The sequence below is a fragment of the Euleptes europaea genome, chromosome 14 (genome assembly GCF_029931775.1).
Source record: "Euleptes europaea isolate rEulEur1 chromosome 14, rEulEur1.hap1, whole genome shotgun sequence".
NCBI classification, from domain to species: Eukaryota; Metazoa; Chordata; class Lepidosauria; order Squamata; family Sphaerodactylidae; genus Euleptes; species Euleptes europaea.
In genome coordinates this window covers 49,095,185-49,119,484 of record NC_079325.1, presented here as the reverse complement: position 1 = coordinate 49,119,484, position 24,300 = coordinate 49,095,185, and the positions used below count along the sequence as shown (strand labels likewise).

Genomic DNA, 24,300 nt, shown 5'->3' with positions numbered 1-24,300 from the left:
TCTTCTTTCTGTTTTCGGGACACATTGCTATATTATAATTCTTGACACCCGACACAGATTTATTAAAAGATTGTATGTATATCTGTTTTGCCCATGAGAACAAAATGATATTGACATGGTGCAGTGAGAAGGGAAGAGGGTTTCCAATGAACACCCCTGGACCTCTTAGAACAGGGGTGTCAAACATACGGCCTGCAGGCCAGATCCAGCCCCTTGAGAGCTCTTATCCGACCCACGAACCAGACAAGGCAGCTGCTCCCCATTCTCAATCTGGATTGGCAAGGCGTAGCCCGGCCCAACCCAGTGACATTTATGTCATATCCGGCCCTCGTAACAAATGAGTTTGACACCCCTGTCTTAGAATCTTAATAGCAGCCTGGGCTTGTTTCGTGTTTATATTTCTTGCCGTGCAAGGCCAAAGCCAGCAGGTAGAAAAATCAGGATAACCCCATCAAACCTCCACATCAGATCTGAATGCCTACCGGCATCACTGCAGCCGATTCCCCTTCCCAATTTTTTTTTACAGCTTTTCTGAAAGAGATCCAGTCGTCCTGACTGACTCATAGAACCACCCACTTGAAGTGGGCCCCTGTTGGGAAATGTGTTTGGTCTTTCATGGGAGGGAAACTGCATGGCCCTGTGGGTGTTACCCAGAACGCTTCTCTTGGCTTGGGCTTCTGCCATTCTTGAAAGTATTTCTCAAGGGTCTCTCATAGAGGGTTCTTCTCTGAACAGTGGGATCTGATTGGTCCAGGGGGGTAAAGCAGAGATTTTGGGGAGGGAAGAGATTTCCTCATTCTTATACACTTTCAGCCCATTCCTGAAGGGTGGGTAGTTAGTCGATGGCCGGGAGCGGCATACCTGCACCTCCTCGGAGGTTTCTCGGATGGGAAAAAAAGAATTTAAAATGCCTTTTCACGAAAACCCTGTGAAACTCTCCCATTGAGTTTCACGGGGCTACGCCAGCTATTTTACTGGCGTAGCAACGCTGCAGCATAGAGGGGTGTTCCCAGGCCAAAAGGGTCAGCTCCACCCCTGGGAAAGCCCCGGGAATGCGCCCCAACGCCGGCACTTGCTTCCAGGATGTTGATGCCTCAGCTGCGCCAGCGGCCAAGGCCTGTGCTGCTGCGTCGCTCCCTAGCGCTGGCGTAAGTGACCTCCGGGCCAGCGTCCATGCCACTTATCATGGTGCAAAGAGCCATGGATGCCGGTGCGGGGTCACTTTAGCTCCTATGGCACTTCGGGGGGGCCTTCAGGATTGCACAGTTAATAGTTCAGTATCACTAGTGCAGCAAAGCTATGTGCTTTGTGAGTGGGTGGGATTCTTTCTGGGATTGACCTCTGAAGTTTATATCCATAGGGACCCCCTGGTGATCTCGGGTTCAAGGGAATCCAAGGCCCGAAAGGTCCACAAGGACTCATGGTGAGTTTTTTTTTTTTTAACTGGTTCCAATCCTAACGGTTGCCTTGTTTCTGTTTTGGGGCTGGGTTCTTCCGCACGATAACAGCTGGAATTGACATTAGTGCCAGCACAGGAATAACTGAAGCCAAGGAAGCTGTGAAGCAGAAACCTGGCCAAACGAGAGACTTCCTCCATAGCGGCTTTATCTGAGAATTTCCCCATGGGAAGAATATTCCTGATCTACTCTTTGGCATCAGGTTGTTTTCAAACTCCCTGCAGCTCAAAAGAGAACAGCGGCTTTGTGCTCCCAAGGCTGGTGACTCCCCTTAAGGGGGCAGGAGAATGCCCACTGTTCACACCATGTTGCTTGGGGGACTGTCTCCTTGGCCGATATTAGTGGTTCAGTCACATTTACAGAATTAAGTAGCCCAGCTGTACACACATGAACTCATGAAGCTGCCTTATACTGAATCAGACCCTTGGTCCATCCAAGTCAGTATTGTCTACTCAGACCGGCAGCGGCTCTCCAGGGTCTCAGGCAGAGATCTTTCACATCACCTACTTGCCTTGTCCCTTTAACTGGAGATGATGGGGATTGAATCTTGGACCTTCTGCATTCCAAGCAGATGCTCTACCACTGAGGAAAGGGGTATTTATGGCTATTAGTTAAAATGGATACTAGTCATGCTGCATACCTATTATCTCTAGTATCAGAGGAGCATGCCTATTATATTAGGTGCTGTGGAACACAGGCAGGATGGTGCTGCTGCAGCCGTTTGTGGCTTCCTGGAGGCACCTGGTTGGCCACTGTGTGAACAGACTGCTGGACTTGATGGGCCTTGGTCTGATCCAGCAGGGCCTTTCTTATGTTCTTATGAGCCAAAGCCCCTCCCCTAAAGTTTCCTAGTGGAAGGATGGTAAAGTCAGAGCCTCCTTATATATGGCACCACCCCAACTCCAGCCACAATCAACCTGTTGGGGCTGAAATTGAAGGATTTCAAGATATTCTCCCCCACCCCCCAAATCCTGAACTGCATTGCTCAGAGTGAATCTGCATGTTCTGTAAACCTATTAACCAATTATTTATTTTATATAGTGATTGATCTTAAAATGCCACTTTTTCTTCCATGGATTTTCCTGAATCAAACTGGGATATACTATAAAGAACCAGAAAAGGGGACGGGAGACTAGGTTGAGATCTCCATTAATCTGAATAAGCTCCGTGGGTGACCAGTTATGCGTGCTCAGCCTGACCTACCTCTCAGTGAGGGGCTGTGGCTCAGTGGTAGAGCACCTGATTGGCATGCAGAAGGTTCCAAGTTCAATCCCCGGCATCTCCAGTTAAAGGAACCAGGCAAGTAGGTGATGTGAAAGACCTCAGCCTGAGACCCTGGAGAGCTGCTGCTGGTCTGAGTGGACAATACTGACTTTGATGGACCAAGGGTCTGAGTCAGTATAAGGCAGTATCATGTGTGTTCATGTGTGTTTCAAGTCTCAAGTGAAGGAGGAAAAATCCATGTATATCTTGAGCTTCTTGAGGCAAGGCAGAATGAAAACATGAACGATTGGCAGCCGTAGGGTAGTAGGCAAAGGTGGGAGAATCCATAACAGGTGGGAAGCAACATGAGATGCTGAATGGAAGAAATTTGGTTGGTAAATGCTTGAACCAAGACTTAGTAAAGGGCATGACAGAACATTAAGGCTAGATCAGGGTGTTTTGAATATGAATTATTACAGAAGTGAAACTGTTTACCATGAGAGACTGCTTGAGGGAAAAGAAGAGAACACAGCGGAAAGGGAGAAGGAGGTTTGTGCCAAACTTCCACCGAGGCCTAAGTGCAAAGTTGTAAATAGCTGCTAGATGAGTTTAGCCAAGGCTGAGACAAGAGTTCAAGAAAGCCTGGGCCAAATGATCCAAAGAGTGCCCACAGGAGAGTAGAAGCTGACTCAAATCCAGAGAACTAGAGAAGGAAACTCAGGGTAGGAGTGCAGTGAGAACAGAAGGCCTGGATGTCAGGTGATTTGGTGGTGTCCAGAAAGAGGAAGAGGCGGAGTGATTAGGTATGGGATCCAGGGGATGGGCCACAGTGTAGAAAACTATTTCACAGGTAAGTTCAAGATATTGGTCACCCAGCTAGTAGGAAGAGAAAAATGTCGTAGGAATGGCCAAACTGACACATCTGATGAACAAAAGACCAATGGAAGAATGGCAAAGAAAGAGGAAAGTTTACCATGACAATGCAAAATTGTAATTTTTAACTTTAGCAAATAATTCAGTAGTCTATTAATAATCTACTGTGATATCATAACCATAATAATTAAACTATATTCAAATTAAGAATGTTCTGACTTGCAATTTAAAATTATGCAAATAACTATAGTAGTATAAAAATATAAGTAAGATATAACCAAGATTTTTCTTTCTCGTGTACTTCAATGTAGGTGATATTTTGAAAGACTCTTAGTTACCAATAAGTACATTTATAAAAAAACAAATCTGTACTGAAGATAACTTAGAATAATTTTCAATGGACAGTAGATTTAAAGCTGAACGAGGCGCACTTGATTTTATGTTAGAACTTATGTTAGATTTCATGTTAGATTTTGCATGTATGTAATATGTTTTGTTAATGTTATGTAAGTATAAATAAAACATTTATATATAAAAAAGGATGTCATAGGTGAGAAGTGTTGGCCACTGGCAGGCTGTTTGGGTCACTGACAACTCTCTTCCTGCTGCTTCACCTGGCCTGTTTCCTTCCCAAGGCTATGAAGGGTGCCGGTTTCTTCTGTACAATTATCAGTTGTGTGATTTATGACCCTGAATGGGGCACAGAGCTATCATTCAGCAGAGGGGCCCGTGACTGGCTGGGGTGGTCTGTTGCTTCCCATCTGCCGTTGCTACAGCAGTTCATTTATCTGTAACGTCCAGATTTTAAAGCTGGCTGGGCACGGTGATACCCCCCCACACACACACACACACATTGGCATACTTGCAACACTCAATTTGGCCCTGCCCAACAGCAGCAACTCCATTTACACTCTCTCGATACTACTTTGGTCTCAGATCAAACCAACTAACTTCAAGTTAGAGCATTTCTTCAGTGAAACAGGCTTCCTTAGGAGGTGGTAAGCACTCTTTCCCTGGAGGTTTTTAAGCAGAGGCTAGATGGCCATCAGTCAGCAATGCTGATTATGACCTTAGGCAGATCATAAGAGGGAGGGCATCTTGGCCATCTTCTGGGCGTGGAGTAGGGGTCACTGGGGGAGTGGTGGGGGAGGTAGTTGTGAATTTCCTGCATTGTGCAGGGGGTTGGACTAGATGATCCTGGTGGACCTTTCCAACTCTGTGATTCTATTGTATGATTCTAATACAACTTCTGCTACTTCCTAGATGGATTTGGCATTGTGTGAATCAGCATGGTTGTGAGTGTTGTTGATATCCCGCCTCTTGCCGCTTAGTCTCATCCTATCTGTCTGTAAAATGGGAATAAAAGGGGCTACTTTGGGAGGGATGTTGTGCGAAAGGAAGAATGAGAGAATAAAACGTAGCTTTGGCAAGTGGACGTGCTGGGAACTCGTACACTCACTGACATTTCTGTTCCCTGCAGGGGAAGGAAGGTGTTATTGGACCACTTGGAATTCTGGGTCCAACAGGAAGCCCTGTAAGTTTTCTCTCTGGTTCATTCTGACTTAAGCAGTGGAGAATACATGCAGCAACACCCCATCAATTCTGGGGACAAAGCACTTCCATGGTTCCCTCCCTTGCTTCTCAGGGGTGAATTTTTCCTGGCTGCAAGTGCCCCTATGAGGGAGATGCTGTGGGTATCTGGGCCCTTATCATCATCGGGTTGACGCTTAGGTCTGCTTAGCTTGGAAAGAAGGCAGTTAAGGGGAGACATGATAGAGGTCTATAAAATTATGCATGGTGTGGAGAGAGCGGACAGGGAAAATATTTTCTCCCTCATAATACTAGAACGCGGGATCATCTGCTGAAGCTGGAGGGGGAGAGATTCAGAACAGATAAAAGGAAGTCTTTCTTCACAAAGAACATAGTTAAATTGTGGAACTCTCTGCCCCAGGTTGTAATGATGGCTGCCAACTTGGAAGGCTTTAAGAGGGGAGTAGACATGTTCATGGAAGAGAGGGCTATCCATGGCTACTAGTCAAAATGAATACTAGTCATGATGCATATTTATTCTCTCTAGTATCAAAGGGCCATGCCCATTATATTAGGTGCTGTGGAACACAGGCAGGACAATGCTGCTGCAGTCGTCTTGTCTGTGGGCTTCCTAGAGGAGCCTGTTTGGCCACTGTGTGAACAGACTGCTAGACTTGATGGACCTTGGTCCGATCCAGCATGGCCTTTCTTACATAATAGATCAACTTGTGAATTTACTGAAAATTGGAATATGTTTTTAATTATATAGTTAAGAAACAAGTCAAACTCACTAATGCTCAAGAACAGTAAATGTATATTATAAGAAACGAAAATATAATGATGATACAGAGAAGTCAAAGAATTTAATAACTGAAGGATAATTTAAAGTAAGTTCTAATACAATGTAATGATCTCACTGAATATGCTTTTATGTTTATGTTTAATGTTAGTATTTGTAATGTTGGAAAAAATGTAAAAAAAACCTAACTTTTGGGAGAAAGGCAAGCCTAGGCTAGAACCTTGCTCCCTGACATGCCAACTCTCGACAGGCAGGGAGCTTTACAGATGAAGGAGCATTCATCAGTGCATTCTGTTGCTTGAATTTTGAAGCATTGTAACTCTTTTACTCTCTTAGACCCATGCCACAATTTCTAAACAGATAAATGTATCCAAAAATGTGTAGGATTTTGGGGTATGATTATAGTAAATATATATGTGTTGTTGTTGGGGGTTTTTATTCACGCAGGGCCCCAAAGGAGACAAAGGCAGTCGTGGCGAAACGGTGAGTAGTCCTTCACTTTTTTAGGATTGATTCACACATGGGTGAAAGTAGTTCACCTGTTGCCTTATCTTATGGCAATTGGCAAGTGACCAATAAAAGTGATGCATGGAACAGCCATCTAAGTGTTTACAAACATATGAAATCACCTCTCTTTTACCAAGTCAGACCTTCCGGCCCTCGAGTGTTGTGTACTGTCTGTTTGGACTGACAGAGGTTCACCTTTTTTTGCTTGTTATCGAAGATCTTCTAACTGGAGAATGAACCCGGAACCTTGTGCAGATGCTCTGGCATTGAGCTCCAGGCACTGGCTCACCTATGACTGTTTTGTTATACATTGACATCATGAATTGATGCTGTAGCCAACCAGAAACTGAATGGATGTGTATGTGCTCACCCCCTAGTACTGACCCTACCATTGTGGTGTAGTGATAGAGTGTTGGAATAAAAACTGGGAGAGTTCGGTTCAAATCCGGACCCAGCTGTGAAGCTGTTTGAGTGACTTTGGGTCAATTGTTCTCTCTCGATCTACCCTTCTTTAAAGGGTTGTTGTGAGGATAAAACGGATGAGGGGAGAACATGTATGCCACTCCAGACTCCTTAGTGGAAGAGGGGAGATAAAAAATATGGTAGAATATTTGTCCTTAGAAGCTAAAATGACTAAACCGAGGCTATTGTACTTTGGTCACATGAGAAGACAAGAGTCACTGGAAAAGACCATAATGCTAGGAAAAGTTGAAGGCAGCTGGAAAAGAGATGGATGGATGGACTCTATAAAGGAAGCCACAGCCCTCAGTTTGCAAGACCTGAGCAAGGCTGTTAACAATAGGACGTTTTGGAGGTCATTGATTCATAGGGTCGCCATGAGACGGAATTGACTTGATGGCACTTAACACACAGAGAGAGAGAATATTTGTGGCTTTTCTTCACAGAGATTATCTATGGAATGTTGAACATGAGCTTTGAAGATTGCTGGTCAAACTCTTACCTTTTAGGACTTAACCTGTGTAACGAAAGCTAAGATGAATTTGGATCAGGGAGTGGAGTTGAGTGTTGGTTCAAACTTACAAAGATTTATTGCTCCACTAATTGGATTTTCTTTCCTGGCAGTTCCCAGTTGTGGATGCTGTTGGATTTACAGGGCTTTAGAGTGTGTGTGCGTGTGTAAATATTGCATTTGGCAAGTTGATAGTTTCAACATTACTCGCTGCCCTGTTCCAGCCAAGCTGGGAAAGTGATCTGGAGCAAAAGAGCAGCGGGGAGCAGATAACAGAGAGAGTCAGTTATGGACTGACTCAATCAGTCTTGGGTGCCTCAGGACCTGGGAGAGCTCCTGGGGATAGCAGGGGTTGACTGAGCCAAGTTCAATGCTCAACAGACCCTTTATATCCATCCTTAAGTGGAGCCGGAGGCCCTTCAGCCAGAGTGCTGTGCTGCCCTTCAAGGAAATCTTCAGGACATTTAAGTGGGGTGAACAGATGAAGCCTTGTACTAAGCTGGTAATGTTGCCTCTAATGGGAAATGGCTCCGCAAGGTCTCAAGCAGCTCTCATTCCTGGTCTTGCTGCTTGGAGTGACAGGGATTGGGGAGAGAGCTTCAAAAGTTGAGCTGCAAACTATAAACTAACAAAATATTTGCATTTATTGCAAGGTGTACACTATAAAAGTGTTAAAAACACAGGGCCTGGAATGCAGGCAACATATCAAAATGTCAGTTACAAAATTCTTATACAGGTTGAGTATCCCTTATCCGGACTGCTTGGGATCAGAAGTGGTCCGTATTTCGGATCTTTCCGTATTTTGGAATATTTGCATATACATAATGAGATATCTTGGGGATGGGACCCAAGTCTAAACACGCAATTCATTTATGTTTTATATACACTTTATACGCATAGCCTGAATGTAATTTTAAACAATATTTTAAATAATGTTGTGTACATTGAACCATCAGAAAGCAAATTGGTGCACTACTGAGGGCCTGTGAGTAATGCCTGCATGCCGGCTCAAAAAGTCTGGTTTTCGGGTCAGTTGGGATATCGAATGTCCATATAAGGAATACTCATACTCAACCTGTACACAGTTGATATACAGTCAGTATAAATGACCAATGCTAGACAAGACATGTTTCGGCCTGAATAGGCCTTCCTCAGTGGTCATAAATACAGAAAATTATAAAAAAACACATCCGGAAATGAACTATATGAGATATTTTAACCTGAAAATAGAAAACCATAAGAAAAGGGAGACATAAAAGGAAAGCCAAATTAATTTTACTTATCTCATAACTATAACTAGACATTTTAAAAAAATCATTGACTATAAGAGAAGAAGAGTTGGTTTTTATACCCCAATTTTCTTTACCTTTTTTAAGGAGAGTCAAACCGGTTTACAAACTCCTTCTCTTCCTCTCCCCACAACAGGCACCTTGTGAGGTAGGTGGGGCAGAGAGAGTTCGGAGAGAACTGTGACCCAGCTGGCTTCATGCGGAGGAGTGGGGAAACCAACCCAGTTCTCCAAATTAGAGTCTGCCACTCTTAACCATTACACCACGCTGGCCATTGGGCCATATAATACCTAATATTTTGTGTGGCTTGATGTAAACCCGTGTCTTGCCACATGGACAGTTCACACAATCAAGATGACAAGGATCGGGACCTGGGACATTATGCAGGCAAAAGAGGGCTCTGTGCCTCTTGGAAGGTCTGAGTTACCTCTCCCAGGCTGAGGGCTGGATAATTCATCTCCCCCTGCAGAGAGGTCTGTTAGGGGAGTTCCCCCTTCTGAATCCATGTCCGGCAGATCCCAGGGCTATGATATCTCTTGGGCATCAGATCCCCAGGTCATGTTCAGAGGACTCTGGGGGCTGGGTGACAGATGTCTCAGAAGCCCTTATTTTGCAAGGATAAACCACCCTAAGCAAACAGAGATGGCAGCATTCGTGAATAAAGGGACCCCAGCATGTTTTGAGCCACAAAGAGCTTGTCATCAGGGGAACAATGTACCATATTGTGAGAGTATAAAATCCGAGTTGGAAACAGACTATTCACATGTTTAACTTTTCCTCCCGAGAGCTGAAGGCAAGTTATATATGGGGTTCCCCTCATTTTGCAGTGTCCCAAGGTCGCACAGCAAGTTTCACAGCTGAGTGAGGATTAGAACTCAGGTCTCCTGGATTTAAGCCCAACACTTCCTTCATTGCAGGATGCTGGCTTGATGGAGCACTGTCACACTACACAACATATATGTATACATAAGTTTTTTATGTTACAATCAGTGTCAGAAGTTTGGGGACTAGAGAAGTAAACCTTAGAAAATTCTGACTAACGAATCTCAAGGCCAACTGAATGGCCTCAGTAAATGATCTCATTTCAGCATAATTATTTTTGTCATTCGCTAGTACACCTAAAAAACCCCCCACCAAGTGCTCTCAACGAATGACCCATTTTCATTTTCTTCTTTCTTCCAGGGATTGCAAGGCCCAAAGGTAAGGATGCCAGGCCCTTTGCTAATAAAAATTGCAGAAGCAAAACCAAATCCTTGGGAAGCTGAGAGGAGCAGAGAAATGGGCTGTCGACTTAAATACCCTTTTTTGTTTTTTTTAAAAGCCCTAGCAAAAGGTCTGGGTGCCAAGCATCCATGTAAGAACACACATCTGACCAATATCTAGGGTTGCCAGGTCCCTCTTCTCAATTTGGGGGGCGGAGTCTGAGGAGGGTGGGGTTTGGGGAGGGGAGGGGCTTCAATGCCATAGAGTTCAATTGCCAAAGCGGCCATTTTTCTCCAGGTGATCTGGGATCTATATCGTCTGGATATCAGTTGAATTAGCAGGAGATCTCCTGCTACTACCTGGCAGTTGGCAACCCTATCAATATCAGATGACATAAAAAGGCCACCAAACAAAGAACAGGGACAAGCTCGGCAAAGAATGAACCCCATGAAACAGAACAATGGCAGAATTAGAGTCGAGCCAAGATCATATCAGCAGCAGGCAGAGGCCTGGCTCAGGATGAATGAGAATAGCGGGGGACTCCCAACCAAGGGGATTATTTGGAAATGGTCTTTAGGCTATCTTCCTGTCAGTCAGATTGTTCCTCCGTAGGCTCCAAACTCCTACATGCCATTTATATTGTTTTGAGTATTGTAAAGCAGACCCCCCCCCCCGCAATATTTTGGTTTCTCTGTGTGGTTAATATAGTTTTCGTGTTCCCTAATATTTTCATATATGAATATTACGTGCTGGAGCCCCATGGTGCAGAGTGGTAAGCTCTCTGCCCATGACCTGAGTTCGATCCTGATGGAAGTCAATTTCAGGTAGCTGGCTCAAGGTTGACGCCTTCCATCCTTCCAAGTTTGATAAAATGAGTACCGGGCTTGCTGGGGGTAAAGTGTAGATGACTGGGGAAGGCACTGGCAAACCACCCCGTAAACACAGTCTGCCTAGTAAACGTCGGGATGTGACATCACCCCATGGGTCAGTAATGACCCAGTGCTTGCAAAGGGGACACCCTTTAGTTGTCTTTTAATTGTACATAAGTTTGCATACATGCATAAATGAATTTCACTTATGTATGAATTTCATATATAATGTACAGAAGTTATGATGGCTTTATTCTTGCAGTTGGGATGAACCCTTCCCCCAAAAAACACACACACACACGCTTGTGAAGGAATTAGAACTCAACTGTGTTCTTTGGTCTCTTGACACAGAGGAGTTGTTCTCCCCCACCCCACCCATTCCACACTGTTGCCTCCCCTCTGCTCAGTCCTACACTGGACTGCCCGAGCCTTGAAAGGGGGCATATGTGATAGAATTTATGCCAGGCATATGTGATAGAATTTAAAAATTTCCCCAGCCTCACCCTCTGACAGGAAAGATGTGACCCATTTCTCATAGGCTGCATTTATATTCGCTGCTGGAATCCAGGCATTATGGCAAAACACAGGGGAGGAAGTTGAACTGTGGGTCAGTGTGATGTCTGCGTTTGTAGAAGCCTGGCCACCAAAAGCCAGCCCAACTATTTAGTCCTTGCAGGGCTTCTCAAAGTGCCCAGGTGGGTGATCAGCAAGGCTTCTATACGTGCTCTGGCTGTTTGGACTTGGCGGGATAATTCAGGGGGCACCTCTGAGTTAATCTCTCTGATCTTTGACTTCCTAGGGTCCCCCAGGCCCTCGAGGACCCCCCGGACCGCCGGTATGTATTTTTGAATAAGGCCATTTCGAGGATGGATGGGTATTTTTGTTCTCACAGAGGTGGTCAAGCTGTGTCTGAATGTACCACTTTAATGTACCACTGTACTGAATGTACAATACTGTTCGCACTTTGTTTGGCCCCTTTAGCTGTGAAGACGTCTTCCAACCATTTATAAGCTGTGGTATCCAAAAAACCTTTTAAACCGATGTTTTTTACAACATTTTCAAACTCTTAATACGTCGCTGGGAATACAAAGTGCGGTAACCCCCTGAGAGGTGATATGATAAACCTTCTTCAAGTACTTGAAGGGCTGTCATATAGAGGATGGTGCCGAGTTTTTTTCTGTTGCCCCAGAAGGTTGGACCAGAACCAGTGGGTTGAAATTAAATCAAAAGAGTTTCCATCTAGACATTAGGAAGAACTTTCTAACTGTTAGAGCTGTTCCTCAGTGGGCTTCCTCGGGAGGTCGGGAGCTCTCCTTCCCTGGACGTTTTTAAGCAGAGGCTAGATGGCCATCTGTCAGCAATGCTGATTCTATGACCTTAGACAGATGATGAGAGGGAGAGCATCTTGGCCATCTTCTGGGCATCACTGGGGTGTGTGGGGGGGAGGTAGTTGTGAATTTCCTTCATTATGCAGGGGGTTGGACTAGATGACCCTGGTTGTCCCTTCCAACTCTATGATTCTAAAAAGTGGAGATTTATTCAGACTGCAGTCTGAACGCCAGTTGCCAGTCTCCCTGAGAACTAGGCCTATATTTGTGCTGTTTAAAGATATTTCTCTTTTGCAAGTCGACCAGTAAAACTGGGAGATAAAACCGATTTCCTGTGCTGAGCAGAAAGTTGTCATTTAACTAGGGCTCAGTGGGTTCTAAGACTTTTTGTATTGGTGGGGATTCGTATCATCACCTTTCCCCTTTATTTATTTATATTTATTTGTTTTTTGTTTATTATATTTCTAGCCTGCCCTCCCTGGCCAAAACCAGGCTCAGGGCGGGGAACAACGATAAAATCACAAACTTGCATAATAATACCAGTTAAAATACCAATGAAAACATCCAGTAATCAATACAACTCACAAATTATTAACCAATTATTAAAATAGATGGTGCACAACTTACTGTAGTACCCGCTGTAGCAAAAGGTGTCATCGGCAAGCGGGCAGGCCACCCCCCTATAAATGGCAATTATATAAGGAAAAAAGGGGGGGTAGGGAGGCCAGCATTGATCATCCACCTGTGGCTGCCCTCACTTATAGGCCTGGTGGAAGAGGTCTATCTTACAGGCCCTGTGGAACTCTTTCAAGTGGGGTGGGGGAAACCTCCAACGTTAGCAGCGATGTTATGTTTCCATGCAGAACCTGGAACTGCTGAGAAAGCACAGCTTTGTTTCTAGTCCACATGGCAGAGCCAGCGTGGCGTAGTGGTTAAGAGCGGTGGTTTGGAGCGGTGAACTCTGATCTGGAGAACCGGGTTTGATTCCCCACTCCTCCACATGAGCGGCGGACTCTAATCTGGTGAACTGGATTTGTTTCCCCACTCCTACACATGAAGCCAGCTGGGCGACCTTGGGCTAGTCACACTTTCTCAGCCCCACCTACCTCACAGGGTGTCTCTTGTGGGGGTGGGGGAGGTGATTGTAAGCTGGCTTGATTCTCCCTTAAGTGGTAGAGAAAGTCGACATATAAAAAGCAATTCTTCTTCTTCTACATTCAGCTTGCAAGTCGTGTCTGCATGCTGATGCTTCCAGGATGCAAAAACCAGGCACTGTGTGCTGACAAGCTGACAAGGCCCTCCCTCCTGTGAGCTTGCCTTTGCTAAAAAAAAAATCCTAAATGGGGCTTTCATTTAAGCAAGCCAAAAAGTGTGTAGAATTCATTGCAGACTTGAAGGCAGCGTCTGCTTGGCAATGCTCAGCCAGCCCTACTGCTCTACTGAGTGCGCTGGCTGGTCCCCTGAACACTGAAGTGATGCCATGTTGACTCATGATTTCCATTAATTGGAGAAGACAGAAGTGGAGGACTTCTGGGACTGCGAGAGGAATATAGTAGGATGGAATAGGTAGAAATGGCTGGCAAGGGAGGTGCAAATTGAAGTGACATGAAGGAGGAGAGGGGAAAGCAGCTGCGGGAGCAGCATGCAGAAGCGATGACAGGAGTTGGGCTGTTCCCTCTTATGTTTTGTATTATATCATTCTATCTAATTTTAAACTGGACTGTAGAGTGCGGATCAAAAAAGGCACACAATGGAGCCAGGGACATCTGGAGGGGGTATCTACAAACCTAAGAGAAGCCCCAGGTTTGCAGAAATATCTGAAAGCTTTTTAAAAAACAAAAAAAAACAAATGAGAGGGTTAAAAAACTCAAAACAATAGAAGCAGTGTCTGTAGTTTTAAAAAATGAATGTGCCATTTTTTTCTGTGACCTTGATGTTTTTTTCTGTGTAGTTTCCAACCATCGGAGGTCGCCTCTCTCTCCCCCTGTGTTTGCCTGCATTTTGTCCATATTTTCAGAGACCTGTTTTATCTCAAATTTGAAAACGCGGGCAAAATGTGAGGAAATGCAGGAGGAGAGAGAGGTAACCTCTGACAGTCAGAAACGGCATGCATAATAAATACAAAGACCCAAAGTCATCGGAGGGGTGATAGTGAGGGAAACAGTCATGCATAAAAAACCAAAGGGGCTTCTGATTTCAGAATCTGAGTATTCCTGGTGCAGCAATTTTTTTTGGGAGGGGGTGTTCTGCACAGTGTAGCAACTACAGAAAAGCGGAAGATATAGCTCAGTTGTCCACTGTAAAGAATATTTGGAATATCTTGACTCAAAAGAATAGCTGTGGCCAAAAGAACAGATTATCATCTTGTTTGGGATATAACTCATAATTTTCTTGTGTCTCTGTTTTTGTAGGGTCTGCCAGGAATCCCGGATACATTTGTAAGTTGTCTGGAATTGTTTTCTATTTGTATGTTTGTGAGCATTATTGAAAGCTAATGTGCAGACGGTGGAGCCTAACTAGATGATACACTGGGAATTCCATTTGGGAGCTCCTGGTGGTTTTTAAAAGTCTCTTACTGGATTACGGGGGCCTCATTCAGATTGGGACCATGGCATGAGCAGAGAGGTGGTTTAAGTTTTCCCCTGAACAGTTTTCTTATCTAAAATAGCTTATAGGCGTGAGGAATGCTTAAATTTCTCCCACACCAGGTAAGAGACTTTTTACTTACTTTAACGATCCTGTTCATATGGTTAATTCAGCCCTGAACAGTGTCACACTAAAATCAAAATTAAAGAAAAGAGCTATATCTGTATATAAACAGATATCTAGATAACCAATAAGAAAATTAGTATTTTTTTATCTTAATTGACTGGGGGGGGGGGGAGACTGGGCAACTGCCAATGTAGTATTAACATCCGCCCCTGCTAAAAGAACCCTCAAATTATCCAGTTCACAGACAGATTCCCAGATAAAAGGCTTTATCCGTCTCTAGCTTTGTTGAGCATAAGAATCTTTTTAAAAAAAGATGGAAACTCCAGACATAGAACTGCCAGCTCAGGGTATCATCCTGGCCTCGGGGAGGCTACGTAGGGTACATCAAGGGCTGCTTTATTTTTATTTAATTTTAAATGGGACCCTATGAAGCCGCCTTGTGCTGAGCCAGACCAGTGGTCCATCAAGCTCAGTATCATCTGCTCTGCCTGATTCTTCAGGCTTTCAGGCAGGGGAAGGTCTTTCCCAAGCTTGTTTAACTGGAGACGCCGCCGATTGAGCCTGGGCCCTTTGGCAAACACCGCACGGGCTCTCCTACTGGGTTACGGAGAACTGCCTTATACGGAATCAAACCAGTGGTCCACCTTGGACGATACCCCTGTGATGCCAGCTTTCAAAATGCAGCTACATGTACTATGTATTGTCTTTTTATCCTACCCACCTCCTGAGGAGCTTACGCCAGCGTATTGCTCTTGCCTGCGTCATTTCATCATCGCAGCAGGCTTGGGGGGTAGGCCAGGCCGAGAGGGGGCCTGGTCCAGAGTCGCCTAGTGAATTGCTCAGCTAACTGGGGTTTGGATCTGGATCTCCCCAGTCCGATGCTCTAACTCAGCGTTTCCCAACCAGGGTTCCCCAGAACCCTAGGGTTCCGTGAGAAATAGTGATGAATAGGCTAATCATATGTAAATCATCATATGTAGGGGTTCCCTGAGACATGAATATTATTTCAGGGGTTCCGCAAGGGTAAAAAGGTTGAGAAACGCTGCTCTAACCACTATCCCACACTGGCTGTCATGAAGTTCTGAGATGGTTTTCCCCGGGGGAGGTCTCTCTTAGCAGTTCCAGCAGCTGCAGTTAGCTTCAGGTCGAGAGGAGGGAGACCAGCAGGAAGTGGGGGCCAAACAATTCACTCACCCCAGCTCCTTTTCTCCCTAAGAGGTAAAATGCAGAGCCCTGCATCTTATGCTTTTGGGGTCCAAAGGGGAGGAGGGTAATTCAGAGCAGACAAACAGCTGGAAGAGAAAGGGCTTAAAAGACCATATTTCCTCTCCCGCCCCCCTGCTTGGTACTTCTCCCAATGAAAGAATGTCCATGAGGAAAAGCGTTACAGGGCAACACATAGCATGTAGCATGTGTCCACGGGCAGAGGTTTGATCCACCTTTCTCCATTCAAATCTATCTTTTTTCCCCTCTCCTCTCCCGAACCAGCAACAAGATAGCTTTGGTGCAGCTTTCCAAGCAGCGATGAACACCGGCACTGCATTCAAGACTGAGGTACGTTCTGGGCAGCTTGCAGATGCTGTGCTCAAGGCTCGCTGGGACATTTTCCTATGCAGATGCCACCCAAATAACTGGACCCTCTGGGATGGTCTGTCTGTGACTTGCATGGGGGTGACCTTGGGCTAGTCACAGCTCTCTCAGCCTCACCGACCTCACAAAGTGTCTGTTGTGAGGAGAAGGTGATTGTAAGCCAGCGCAGAAGGGAGCCAGCGTGGTGTAGTGGTTAAGAGCGGTGGTTTGGAGCGGTGGAGTCTGATCTGGAGAACTGGGTTTGATTCCCCACTCCTCTACATGAGTGGCGGAGGCTAATCTGGTGAACTGGATTGGTTTCCCCACTCCTACACACGAAGCCAGCTGGCTGACCTTGAGCAAGTCACATTCTCTCCGCTTCACCTACCTCACAGGGTGTCTGTTGTGAGAAGGGAAAGCGATTGTAAGCCGGTTTGAGTCTCCCTGAAGTGGTAGAGAAAGTCGGCATATAAAAACCAACTCTTCTTCTTCTTCTTCTAAGCCAGTTTGAGACTCCTTAAAGGTAGAGAAAAGTGAGGTATAAAAATTCACTCTTCTTTGTTTCTCTACTCCTCCACATGAAATCTGCTGGGTGACCATGGGCTTGTCACAATTCTCTCTGAACTCTCTCAGCCCCATCCTACCTCATAAGGAGTCTGTTGTGGGGAGGGGAAGAAAAGGTGATTATAAGCCGCTTTGAGACTCCTTAAAGGTAGAGAAAAGGAGGGTATAAAAACCAACTCTTCTCCTTTTTAACGTGCTCCCCCCCCCCCGTTTCTGTTTGAGCAGGGCTATCAATATCCAGACCTTCCAATGCTGGACCAAGGAGGGGAGATCTTTAAGACTCTGCACTACCTCAGCACCCTCATCCAGAGCATCAAGAGACCCCTTGGAACAAAGGGCAACCCTGCCCGCATCTGTAGAGACCTCATGAACTGTGAACAGAAGATGCAAGATGGTAGGCAGGAAAATTGGTCCTGGGAACATCGTCGGCTTTGGTGCATCGTGGGCTGAGTGCAGAAACTTATTGTGGCTCAGAGTTCCTCAGGGATCCAGTGTGGTGTAGTGGTTAAGAATGGTAGACCCTAATCTAGAGAACCGGGTTTGATTCTCCATTCCTCCACATGAGCGGTGGATGCTAATCTGGTGAACCGTGTTGGTTTCCCCACTCCTACACATGAAGCCTGCTGGGTAGGGTTGCCAACCTCTAGGTACTAGCTGGAGATCTTTTGCTATTACAACTGATCTCCAGCCTATAGAGATCAGTTCACATGGAGAAAATGGCTGCTTCGGAAATTGAACTCTATGGCATTAAAGTTCCTCTCCTCCCCAAACCCCACCCTCCTCAGGCTCCACCCCAAAAACCTCCCACTGGTGGTGAAGAGGAACCTGGCAACCCTTCTGCTGGGTGACCTTGAGCTAGTCGCAGTTCTCTCCCAGCCCCACCTATCTCACGTGGTGTCTGTTGTGGGGAGAGGAAGGGAAGGCTATTGTAAGCCAGATTGATTCTCCTTAAAAGGTAGTGGTGTTGCACTCTGCACTGGAGACACACACACACATCGTGAATATAGTCTCTTTCCTCCTTGCGTTGATACACAGGGTTGATAAAATCCAAAGGGGTTCTTGATGGTAACATTGTGGGAAAGTTTCTAGCACTCGCAATAGAAGAAGGAGAACATTGAATGTGTTCCATTTTTGAAAAGTTAAATAGTTGCAGCAGTGGCATCTAGTTTGTTTTATATTTGCTGGACTGGATCCAGTACCTACCTTCTCTAAATGCAAGATTCCTCACTTAGCAGAAAGTAGCTTGTTTAAGAATCAAGGATCAAGTAGACTCGCTAGCCCACATTGTTTTATCATTGTTTTTAACACTGCACGAAATAAATTTATCACTCCCTGGATAAAACCAGCTAAAGACACTTTCTGGGAAGCAGTACTGAATAATTTTATTTGCATATTGCCTTAGGCCATTACAAGCATGTCAACAATACCACAAATACATAATAAAAGGAAAATACTAGGTTAATAAATGCTAGATTGATAATAAATATGCATAATAAAACTATGCTAAATTGATGCCACCAGAGCATACAGAGAGGTCCTATAAGAAACAAACCCATCAGAGTCTTTTAATAAAAATGCTAATTTCTCAGCACTAGGACAAGTGTTTAGGCTAGAAACCAACCCAGCAATAGAGGGCATTCAAATAAGTAGTGGTATAAGTCCTCCATAGCAGACATTCCACAGATGCAAAAACAGTGATCTTTTGAAATTTGGCAATAACGCCCGATCAATGCAGCCATTGGCATTGTTTGAAACCTTAGGGACATAAAGGCTTCTCTAAGCTTTGAGTTTGGTATGTTGGCTAAATAAGAAGCTCTAAGATGGTCGGTTTTGAAAAGTTTAAACCAAGGAGCAGTTCCCGATTTCAGAATCTGTGTCCCGTCTATCAGGGCATCGACACTTTCTGAGAAGCGGATACTGCGTAATCTGCTGTCAAGAAGACTGGTCAATTGTGTGAAAGCTGTGGCAACTTTTCTCTTTATAGTGTCAAGGAAAAATTAAATTTCATTTCCACCTTTTTTTAAAGTGTGAAAAGGTAGATGAATAGCCAATGGCTGATTCATCTAGGGGGGAAAGGAGATAAAGGATTACTATAGTGTACTTTGAGGATCTGTTCTCGGGATCAGAAAGTGGATTATAAATGTTTCATGCATAAGAACAACAAACAGGATTTAATTTGACCCAGACTGTGTCCAGAATTGTTGAGTTTTGGGGATATTTGAAGGAGGGTTGTCATTAAATTCCACGTGGGATTTTAATGGGAGGTTCCAATAATGCTGCACTGTGCCCCTGAATTACAAACAGACTGTCCAAAATCTGCAGGGCTCTTTCTTTCTTCTTCACTTTCACCCAAATAGCACTTTGTCATTTATTTATTTACTCCTTTGAAAAGATTTCCAAGGTACAAGCTTTTGAGAGTCAAAGCTCCCTTTGTCAGATACAAGTAGGAATGGAGATCCCTAGACCCTTATATCCCAGTTAGGAGGTGGAAGGGGTGTTATATAAGGGCTCGGGGATCTCCATTCCTATTTGTATCTGATGAAGGGAACTTTGACTCTTGAAAGCCTATAACCTGGAAATCTTGTGGTCTTTAAGGTGCTACTGGACTCTCATCTTGCTCTTCTATTGCAGACCAACTCAGCTGCCCAATTGAAACACAATAATCAATTATTTAAAAAAAAACATAACTCCCCCCCCAATGAAGTGGGAAAGGAACACACAGAAATAAGACTACAAAGACCATAATGGGGGGAAATCATCAAAAGTCTCTCATAAAAACGACTGTTTTGCAAGTCTTCCTGAAGGCTGGAGGAAGGAACCTTTGTCACTCTCTCGGGGAATCCATTCCGTGATGAGGAAGAAGGGTCTGGGTGGAGTTGTGCCAGGCAGGACAGCTGCAATGAAGACTCTGCCAAAAGCAACTGCTTAGCTCACTTGGCTTATCAGGAGGAGGCAGACAGACTGGCACAGGCTTAATAATGCAGGCCCCATGATGCAGTGTAACTTAGAGAGAAATACCTGTGCACAAAAAGTACTTTTCATGCAATCTTAACTATGAAGCCAATGAAACAAAGCCAAAATGAGCAAAGTGGTCCTGTAATCAAAATACCGATGCTAATGTTAGGACTGGGGAAAGGCTTTGTGACAGAATTCTTCCTCGGACTGTTGCAAATCCCTTATTGGAAGTATTTATCAAAAGGTGTACCCTGCAGCTTTTAGCCTGAGCTTCCAAGGGGACATCCATGAGGATGATAAGACAAGTTAAGGAGCTATATACAAGACATAAGAAAGCAATTAAAATAATTATTGTAACAAGCTAGCACATCCCATAATTAAAATGGACACAAGACGATGCTTTGCCTTAATTCTCCCATCATGCTGCTTGAGAAGCGCTGGACGGTGCGTTGGGCCTTGTGACTTTTTTGTGCGCGCTTGTTGACCCATACGCGTGCTGGTGTGAAGAACAGGGCAAGTCTTGTCGGCAGAACGTTGCGGGTGGAATTGCTCTCATGTTGGGGCCCTTCTCTAATGCCGGGGTCCTTCTTTTCTTCAGGCCCCTACTGGATTGACCCAAATCTTGGCTGTTCCTCAGATAGCATTCAGGTCACCTGCAACTTCACCCAAGGAGGACAGACCTGTGTCAGCCCCATCACTGCCTCAAAGGTATGTAGAAATCTTGAGCCATCTCATCCACAGGCTGGGGCCACCACCTGAACGCCACTGTCAGTCAGGGGCAGTTCACCAAATTTTTAGTCTTGAAAAGAGGAGGCTGAGAGGAGACAGAATTGCTCTGTTTCACTATTTGAAGGGCTGTCACTTAGAGGAGAGCAGGGAGCTGTTCCTGTTGGCAGCAGAGGACAGGGCTCGCAATAATGGGTTTAAATTGCGAGCAGATAGGTAGAACAACAAGATTTATTATTACGGTCCTTGGACCAAACATAAAATGTTTGCAGTTATATTGCCTTACCCAGACCGGCACTATAAAACAATACATTTTGGTTAAAACACTGTACAAAATATTACTCTTTTTAAAATGGTTAAAAGCTGGTCTGCAATATATATTTAAACAATTAATCCCATCTACAACTTTTCATTCTCCAGGATCAGAGGAGCATGCCTATTATATTAGGCACTGTGAAACACAGGCAGGATGCTGCTGCAGTCATCTTGTTTGTGGGCTTCCTAGAGGCACCTGGTTGGCCACTGTGTGAACAGACTGCTGGACTTGATGGACCTTGGTCTGATCCAGCAGGGCTTTTCTTATGTTCTTATTTCTGTTTAGATTTCTGAAAATTAAATACTATTCTACAAAACTTGCCCACCAACTTTGTTACCTGAGAAAATTCATCCTTAAAAAGGATGTTAACTCTAACAGATTCAGGATAATCAGTGCTCTTTCTTAAAAGGGGGCCAAGAATCTTCTCCCTATCCTCCTTATAGTAACTTCACCTTAGGAGGACATGTTCTAGTGTTTCCGGTTCACCACTGTTGCAGGGACATAGCCTTTGTGAGAGGGTAGTTTTTTTTAAATTTTCCAGAAAGGTACTGGCTGGATATTAGGAAAAAGGTTTTTTATAGTAAGAGTTGTTCAACAGTGGAATCAGCTACCTAGGGAGGTGTTGAGCTCCCCTCAATGGCAGTCTTTAAGCAGAGGCTAGACCAACACTTGTCAAGGATGCTTTTGGCTGATCCTACATTAAGCAGGGGATTGCAGTAGATGGCCTGTGTGGACCTTTCCAACTCTATGATTCTATACTTAGAAGGGCACATGTAACGCTGCCACATCCTAACTGGGAAAAGCAGGGCTTTTCTCATGTTCTTATGCCTATTATATTAGGTGCTGTGAAACACAGGCAGGAGAGTGTTTCTGCGGTTGTCTTGTTTGTGGTCTTCCTAGTGGCACCTGGTTGGCCACTATATGAACAGACTGCTGGACCTGATGGGCCTTGGTCTGATCCAGCAGGGCTTTTCTTATGTTCTTATGCCTATTATATTAGGTGCTGTGGTACACAGGCAGAACAATGCTGCTGCAGTTGTCTTGTTTGTGGGCTTTCTAGAGGCACCTGGTTGGCCACTGTGTGAACAGACTGCTGGACTTGATGGACCTTGGTCTGATCCAGCATGGCCTATCTTATGTTCTTATATTACCAGCAGAAGAAGGTCTGGGTGGGTAAGGGACCTGGTCGTGGTTTGAAGCTTTGTGTACACTGAAGACGTGCTGCTCTGACATGGGCTCTGCGTGGCAGCGATCTAGCCCAATGACCCCCGCCTGCCCTGGAGGCTGGGTGCCCTCTCCCCTCTCACTCCCTTCTCTCCTAAACCAGCTGGATTTTGACATTGGAAGAGTACAAATGAATTTCCTTCACCTCCTGAGCTCCGAGGTCGTTCAGAACATCACCTTCCACTGCCTCAACACTCCCGTGTGGCAGGAAGAGCCCTCGGAGAAAGGGGTGCAGTTTAAGGCCTGGAACGGGCAGATGTTTGAAGCAGGAGGGCAGCTGAGACCCGACGTGGTGGCAAACAATTGCAAGGTAGGCTGGAGGGGTAGGCAGAGGGGGGTGGGTTTACATCCACTGGCAGGGCTGGGTTATTTTACAGGTTTACTCCTACTGTAGTTGGTCGTTCTGATTTTAGTGGCTCTTTCTTGTTGTAAATGTTGCCCCCCCCCCTTTTTTTTCTGGATGTCTTCTTTCTAACCAGAATTGAATACAGTGCAGGTTCCTTAAAGCAACAGTGCCACCTTCTGCCAGTTTGAGCATACTGCACTAATGTTTCAATTAACAGTAAGGGAAGACATTGAGGATGTTGTGGTTGGGTAGAGAATGACGTGTTATATGTTGTCCGGGCAGGGATGTTACACACAAGAGCTATAACGTGATCAGTATTCTCACTGTATCTTTCTCTCCAGGGAGCCAGCGTGGTGTAGTGGCTAAGAATGGTGGCTTGGAGTGGTGGACTCTGATCTGGAGAACCGGGTTTGATTCCCCACTCCTCCACATGAGCTGCGGATGCTAATCTGGTGAACCGGAGCTCAGGGCGGTTCACAATCAATAATATCAATACAATCCAATTATCAACAAGCTAGGAGCTCCGTGGCGCAGAGTGGTAAGCTGCAGTACTACAGTCGAAGCTCTGCTCACGACCTGAGTTCGATCCCAGCGGAAGCTGGTTTCAGGTAGCCGGCTCAAGGTTGACTCAGCCTTCCATCCTTCCAAGGTTGGTAAAATGAGTACCCAGCTCGCTGGGGGTAAAGGGAAGATGACTGGGGAAGACACTGGCAAACCACCCCGCAAAAACAAAGTCTGCATAGAAAACGTTGGGATGTGACGTCGCCCCATGGGTCAGGAATGACCCGGTGCTTGCACAGGGGACCTTTATCAACAAGCTAACAACAATAATTAACCATTTAGAGCATCTGCTTGGCATGCAGAAGGTCCCAGGTTCAATCCCCCCGGCATCTCCAGTTAAAGGGACGAGGCAAGTAGGTGATGTGAAAGACCTCTGCCTGAGACACTGGAGAGCTGCTGCCAGTCAGAGTAGACAATCCTGACTTTGATGGACCAAGGGTCTGATTCAGTATAAGGCAGCTTCAAGTGTTCAATAATCACAATCAGTCAAAAAAATTAGATTGGACTCTTTATTTAATTCTTCTGTTTTCATTCAGATTCAAGATGGACAGTGGCATCAGACTCTTTTAATGTTCCGGACACAAGACCTCCACCAGCTACCAATCACCAATATCTACAACCTTCCACCATCCGAGCCAGGGAAACAGTATCTCCTTGAAGTCGGGCCAGTGTGTTTCCTCTAAGCGGCGGCCTCTGCATTGCTTCAAACTTTGGACTTCTTTCCTTTTGGGGATGCTGCATCTTTGAGCAGGGCTCATTCCCCCACCCACACCTTTACAAGATTCAGGCCTGGGCCTACGGAGCTCGGACCACGTAAAAATTTCAATGAGCCCTCAGTCTGTCAGACTCTGGCTCTCCACTGTGGGGAGGAGAGAGCTGCAGGAGAAGACAGGATTCAATCGACGGGGCTTAGGAAGCTGAAATAGAGGCCGGTCATCCCGAAAAATTCCACACCCAAACTGTTCGCTTGTCCCCCCTCAGCCAAAGAAAAGTTAGACACGATCTTTTCAGAGAAAGCCGGAATAGCCTGCTCAGTCTTCACGTTACCAAATGTGGCTTTCCTGAACTGTGACGTCAACAGGCAGGGCTTTGTGGAACTGTTAACAGGCAGGGCTTTGCGGTATGCCCTAGGAAGGAGACTCGGAAAGACGAATTTGCAAACTGTTTTCAGCTGCTTGTTGTTCTGGAACAGGAAGCATTTTGATGTGCAATATTAGCGAAAGAGAGAGAGAAAATATATTTTATTTAAGGCAAAAAATAATAATAAAAATGAAACCAAGTGAGATCCTTCTTCCATTT

General features: G+C 45.2%; 1 protein-coding gene across 1 annotated transcript in view; it reads left to right on the top strand.

Moving 5' to 3' along the window:
* Nucleotides 1–23,800, top strand: part of COL27A1 (collagen type XXVII alpha 1 chain) — a 349,655-nt gene extending 325,855 nt beyond the window's left edge. Inside the window, exons 50-60 of the mRNA XM_056860156.1 lie at nt 1,361–1,423; nt 5,014–5,067; nt 6,310–6,345; nt 9,811–9,828; nt 11,500–11,535; nt 14,440–14,466; nt 16,229–16,294; nt 17,099–17,267; nt 20,427–20,536; nt 22,198–22,404; nt 23,538–23,800. Of these exons, the coding sequence (XP_056716134.1) occupies nt 1,361–1,423; nt 5,014–5,067; nt 6,310–6,345; nt 9,811–9,828; nt 11,500–11,535; nt 14,440–14,466; nt 16,229–16,294; nt 17,099–17,267; nt 20,427–20,536; nt 22,198–22,404; nt 23,538–23,684 (933 nt within the window). The 3' untranslated portion in view covers nt 23,685–23,800. The remainder of the gene's footprint in view (nt 1–1,360; nt 1,424–5,013; nt 5,068–6,309; nt 6,346–9,810; nt 9,829–11,499; nt 11,536–14,439; nt 14,467–16,228; nt 16,295–17,098; nt 17,268–20,426; nt 20,537–22,197; nt 22,405–23,537) is intronic.
* Nucleotides 23,801–24,300: the final 500 nt, after the last annotated feature.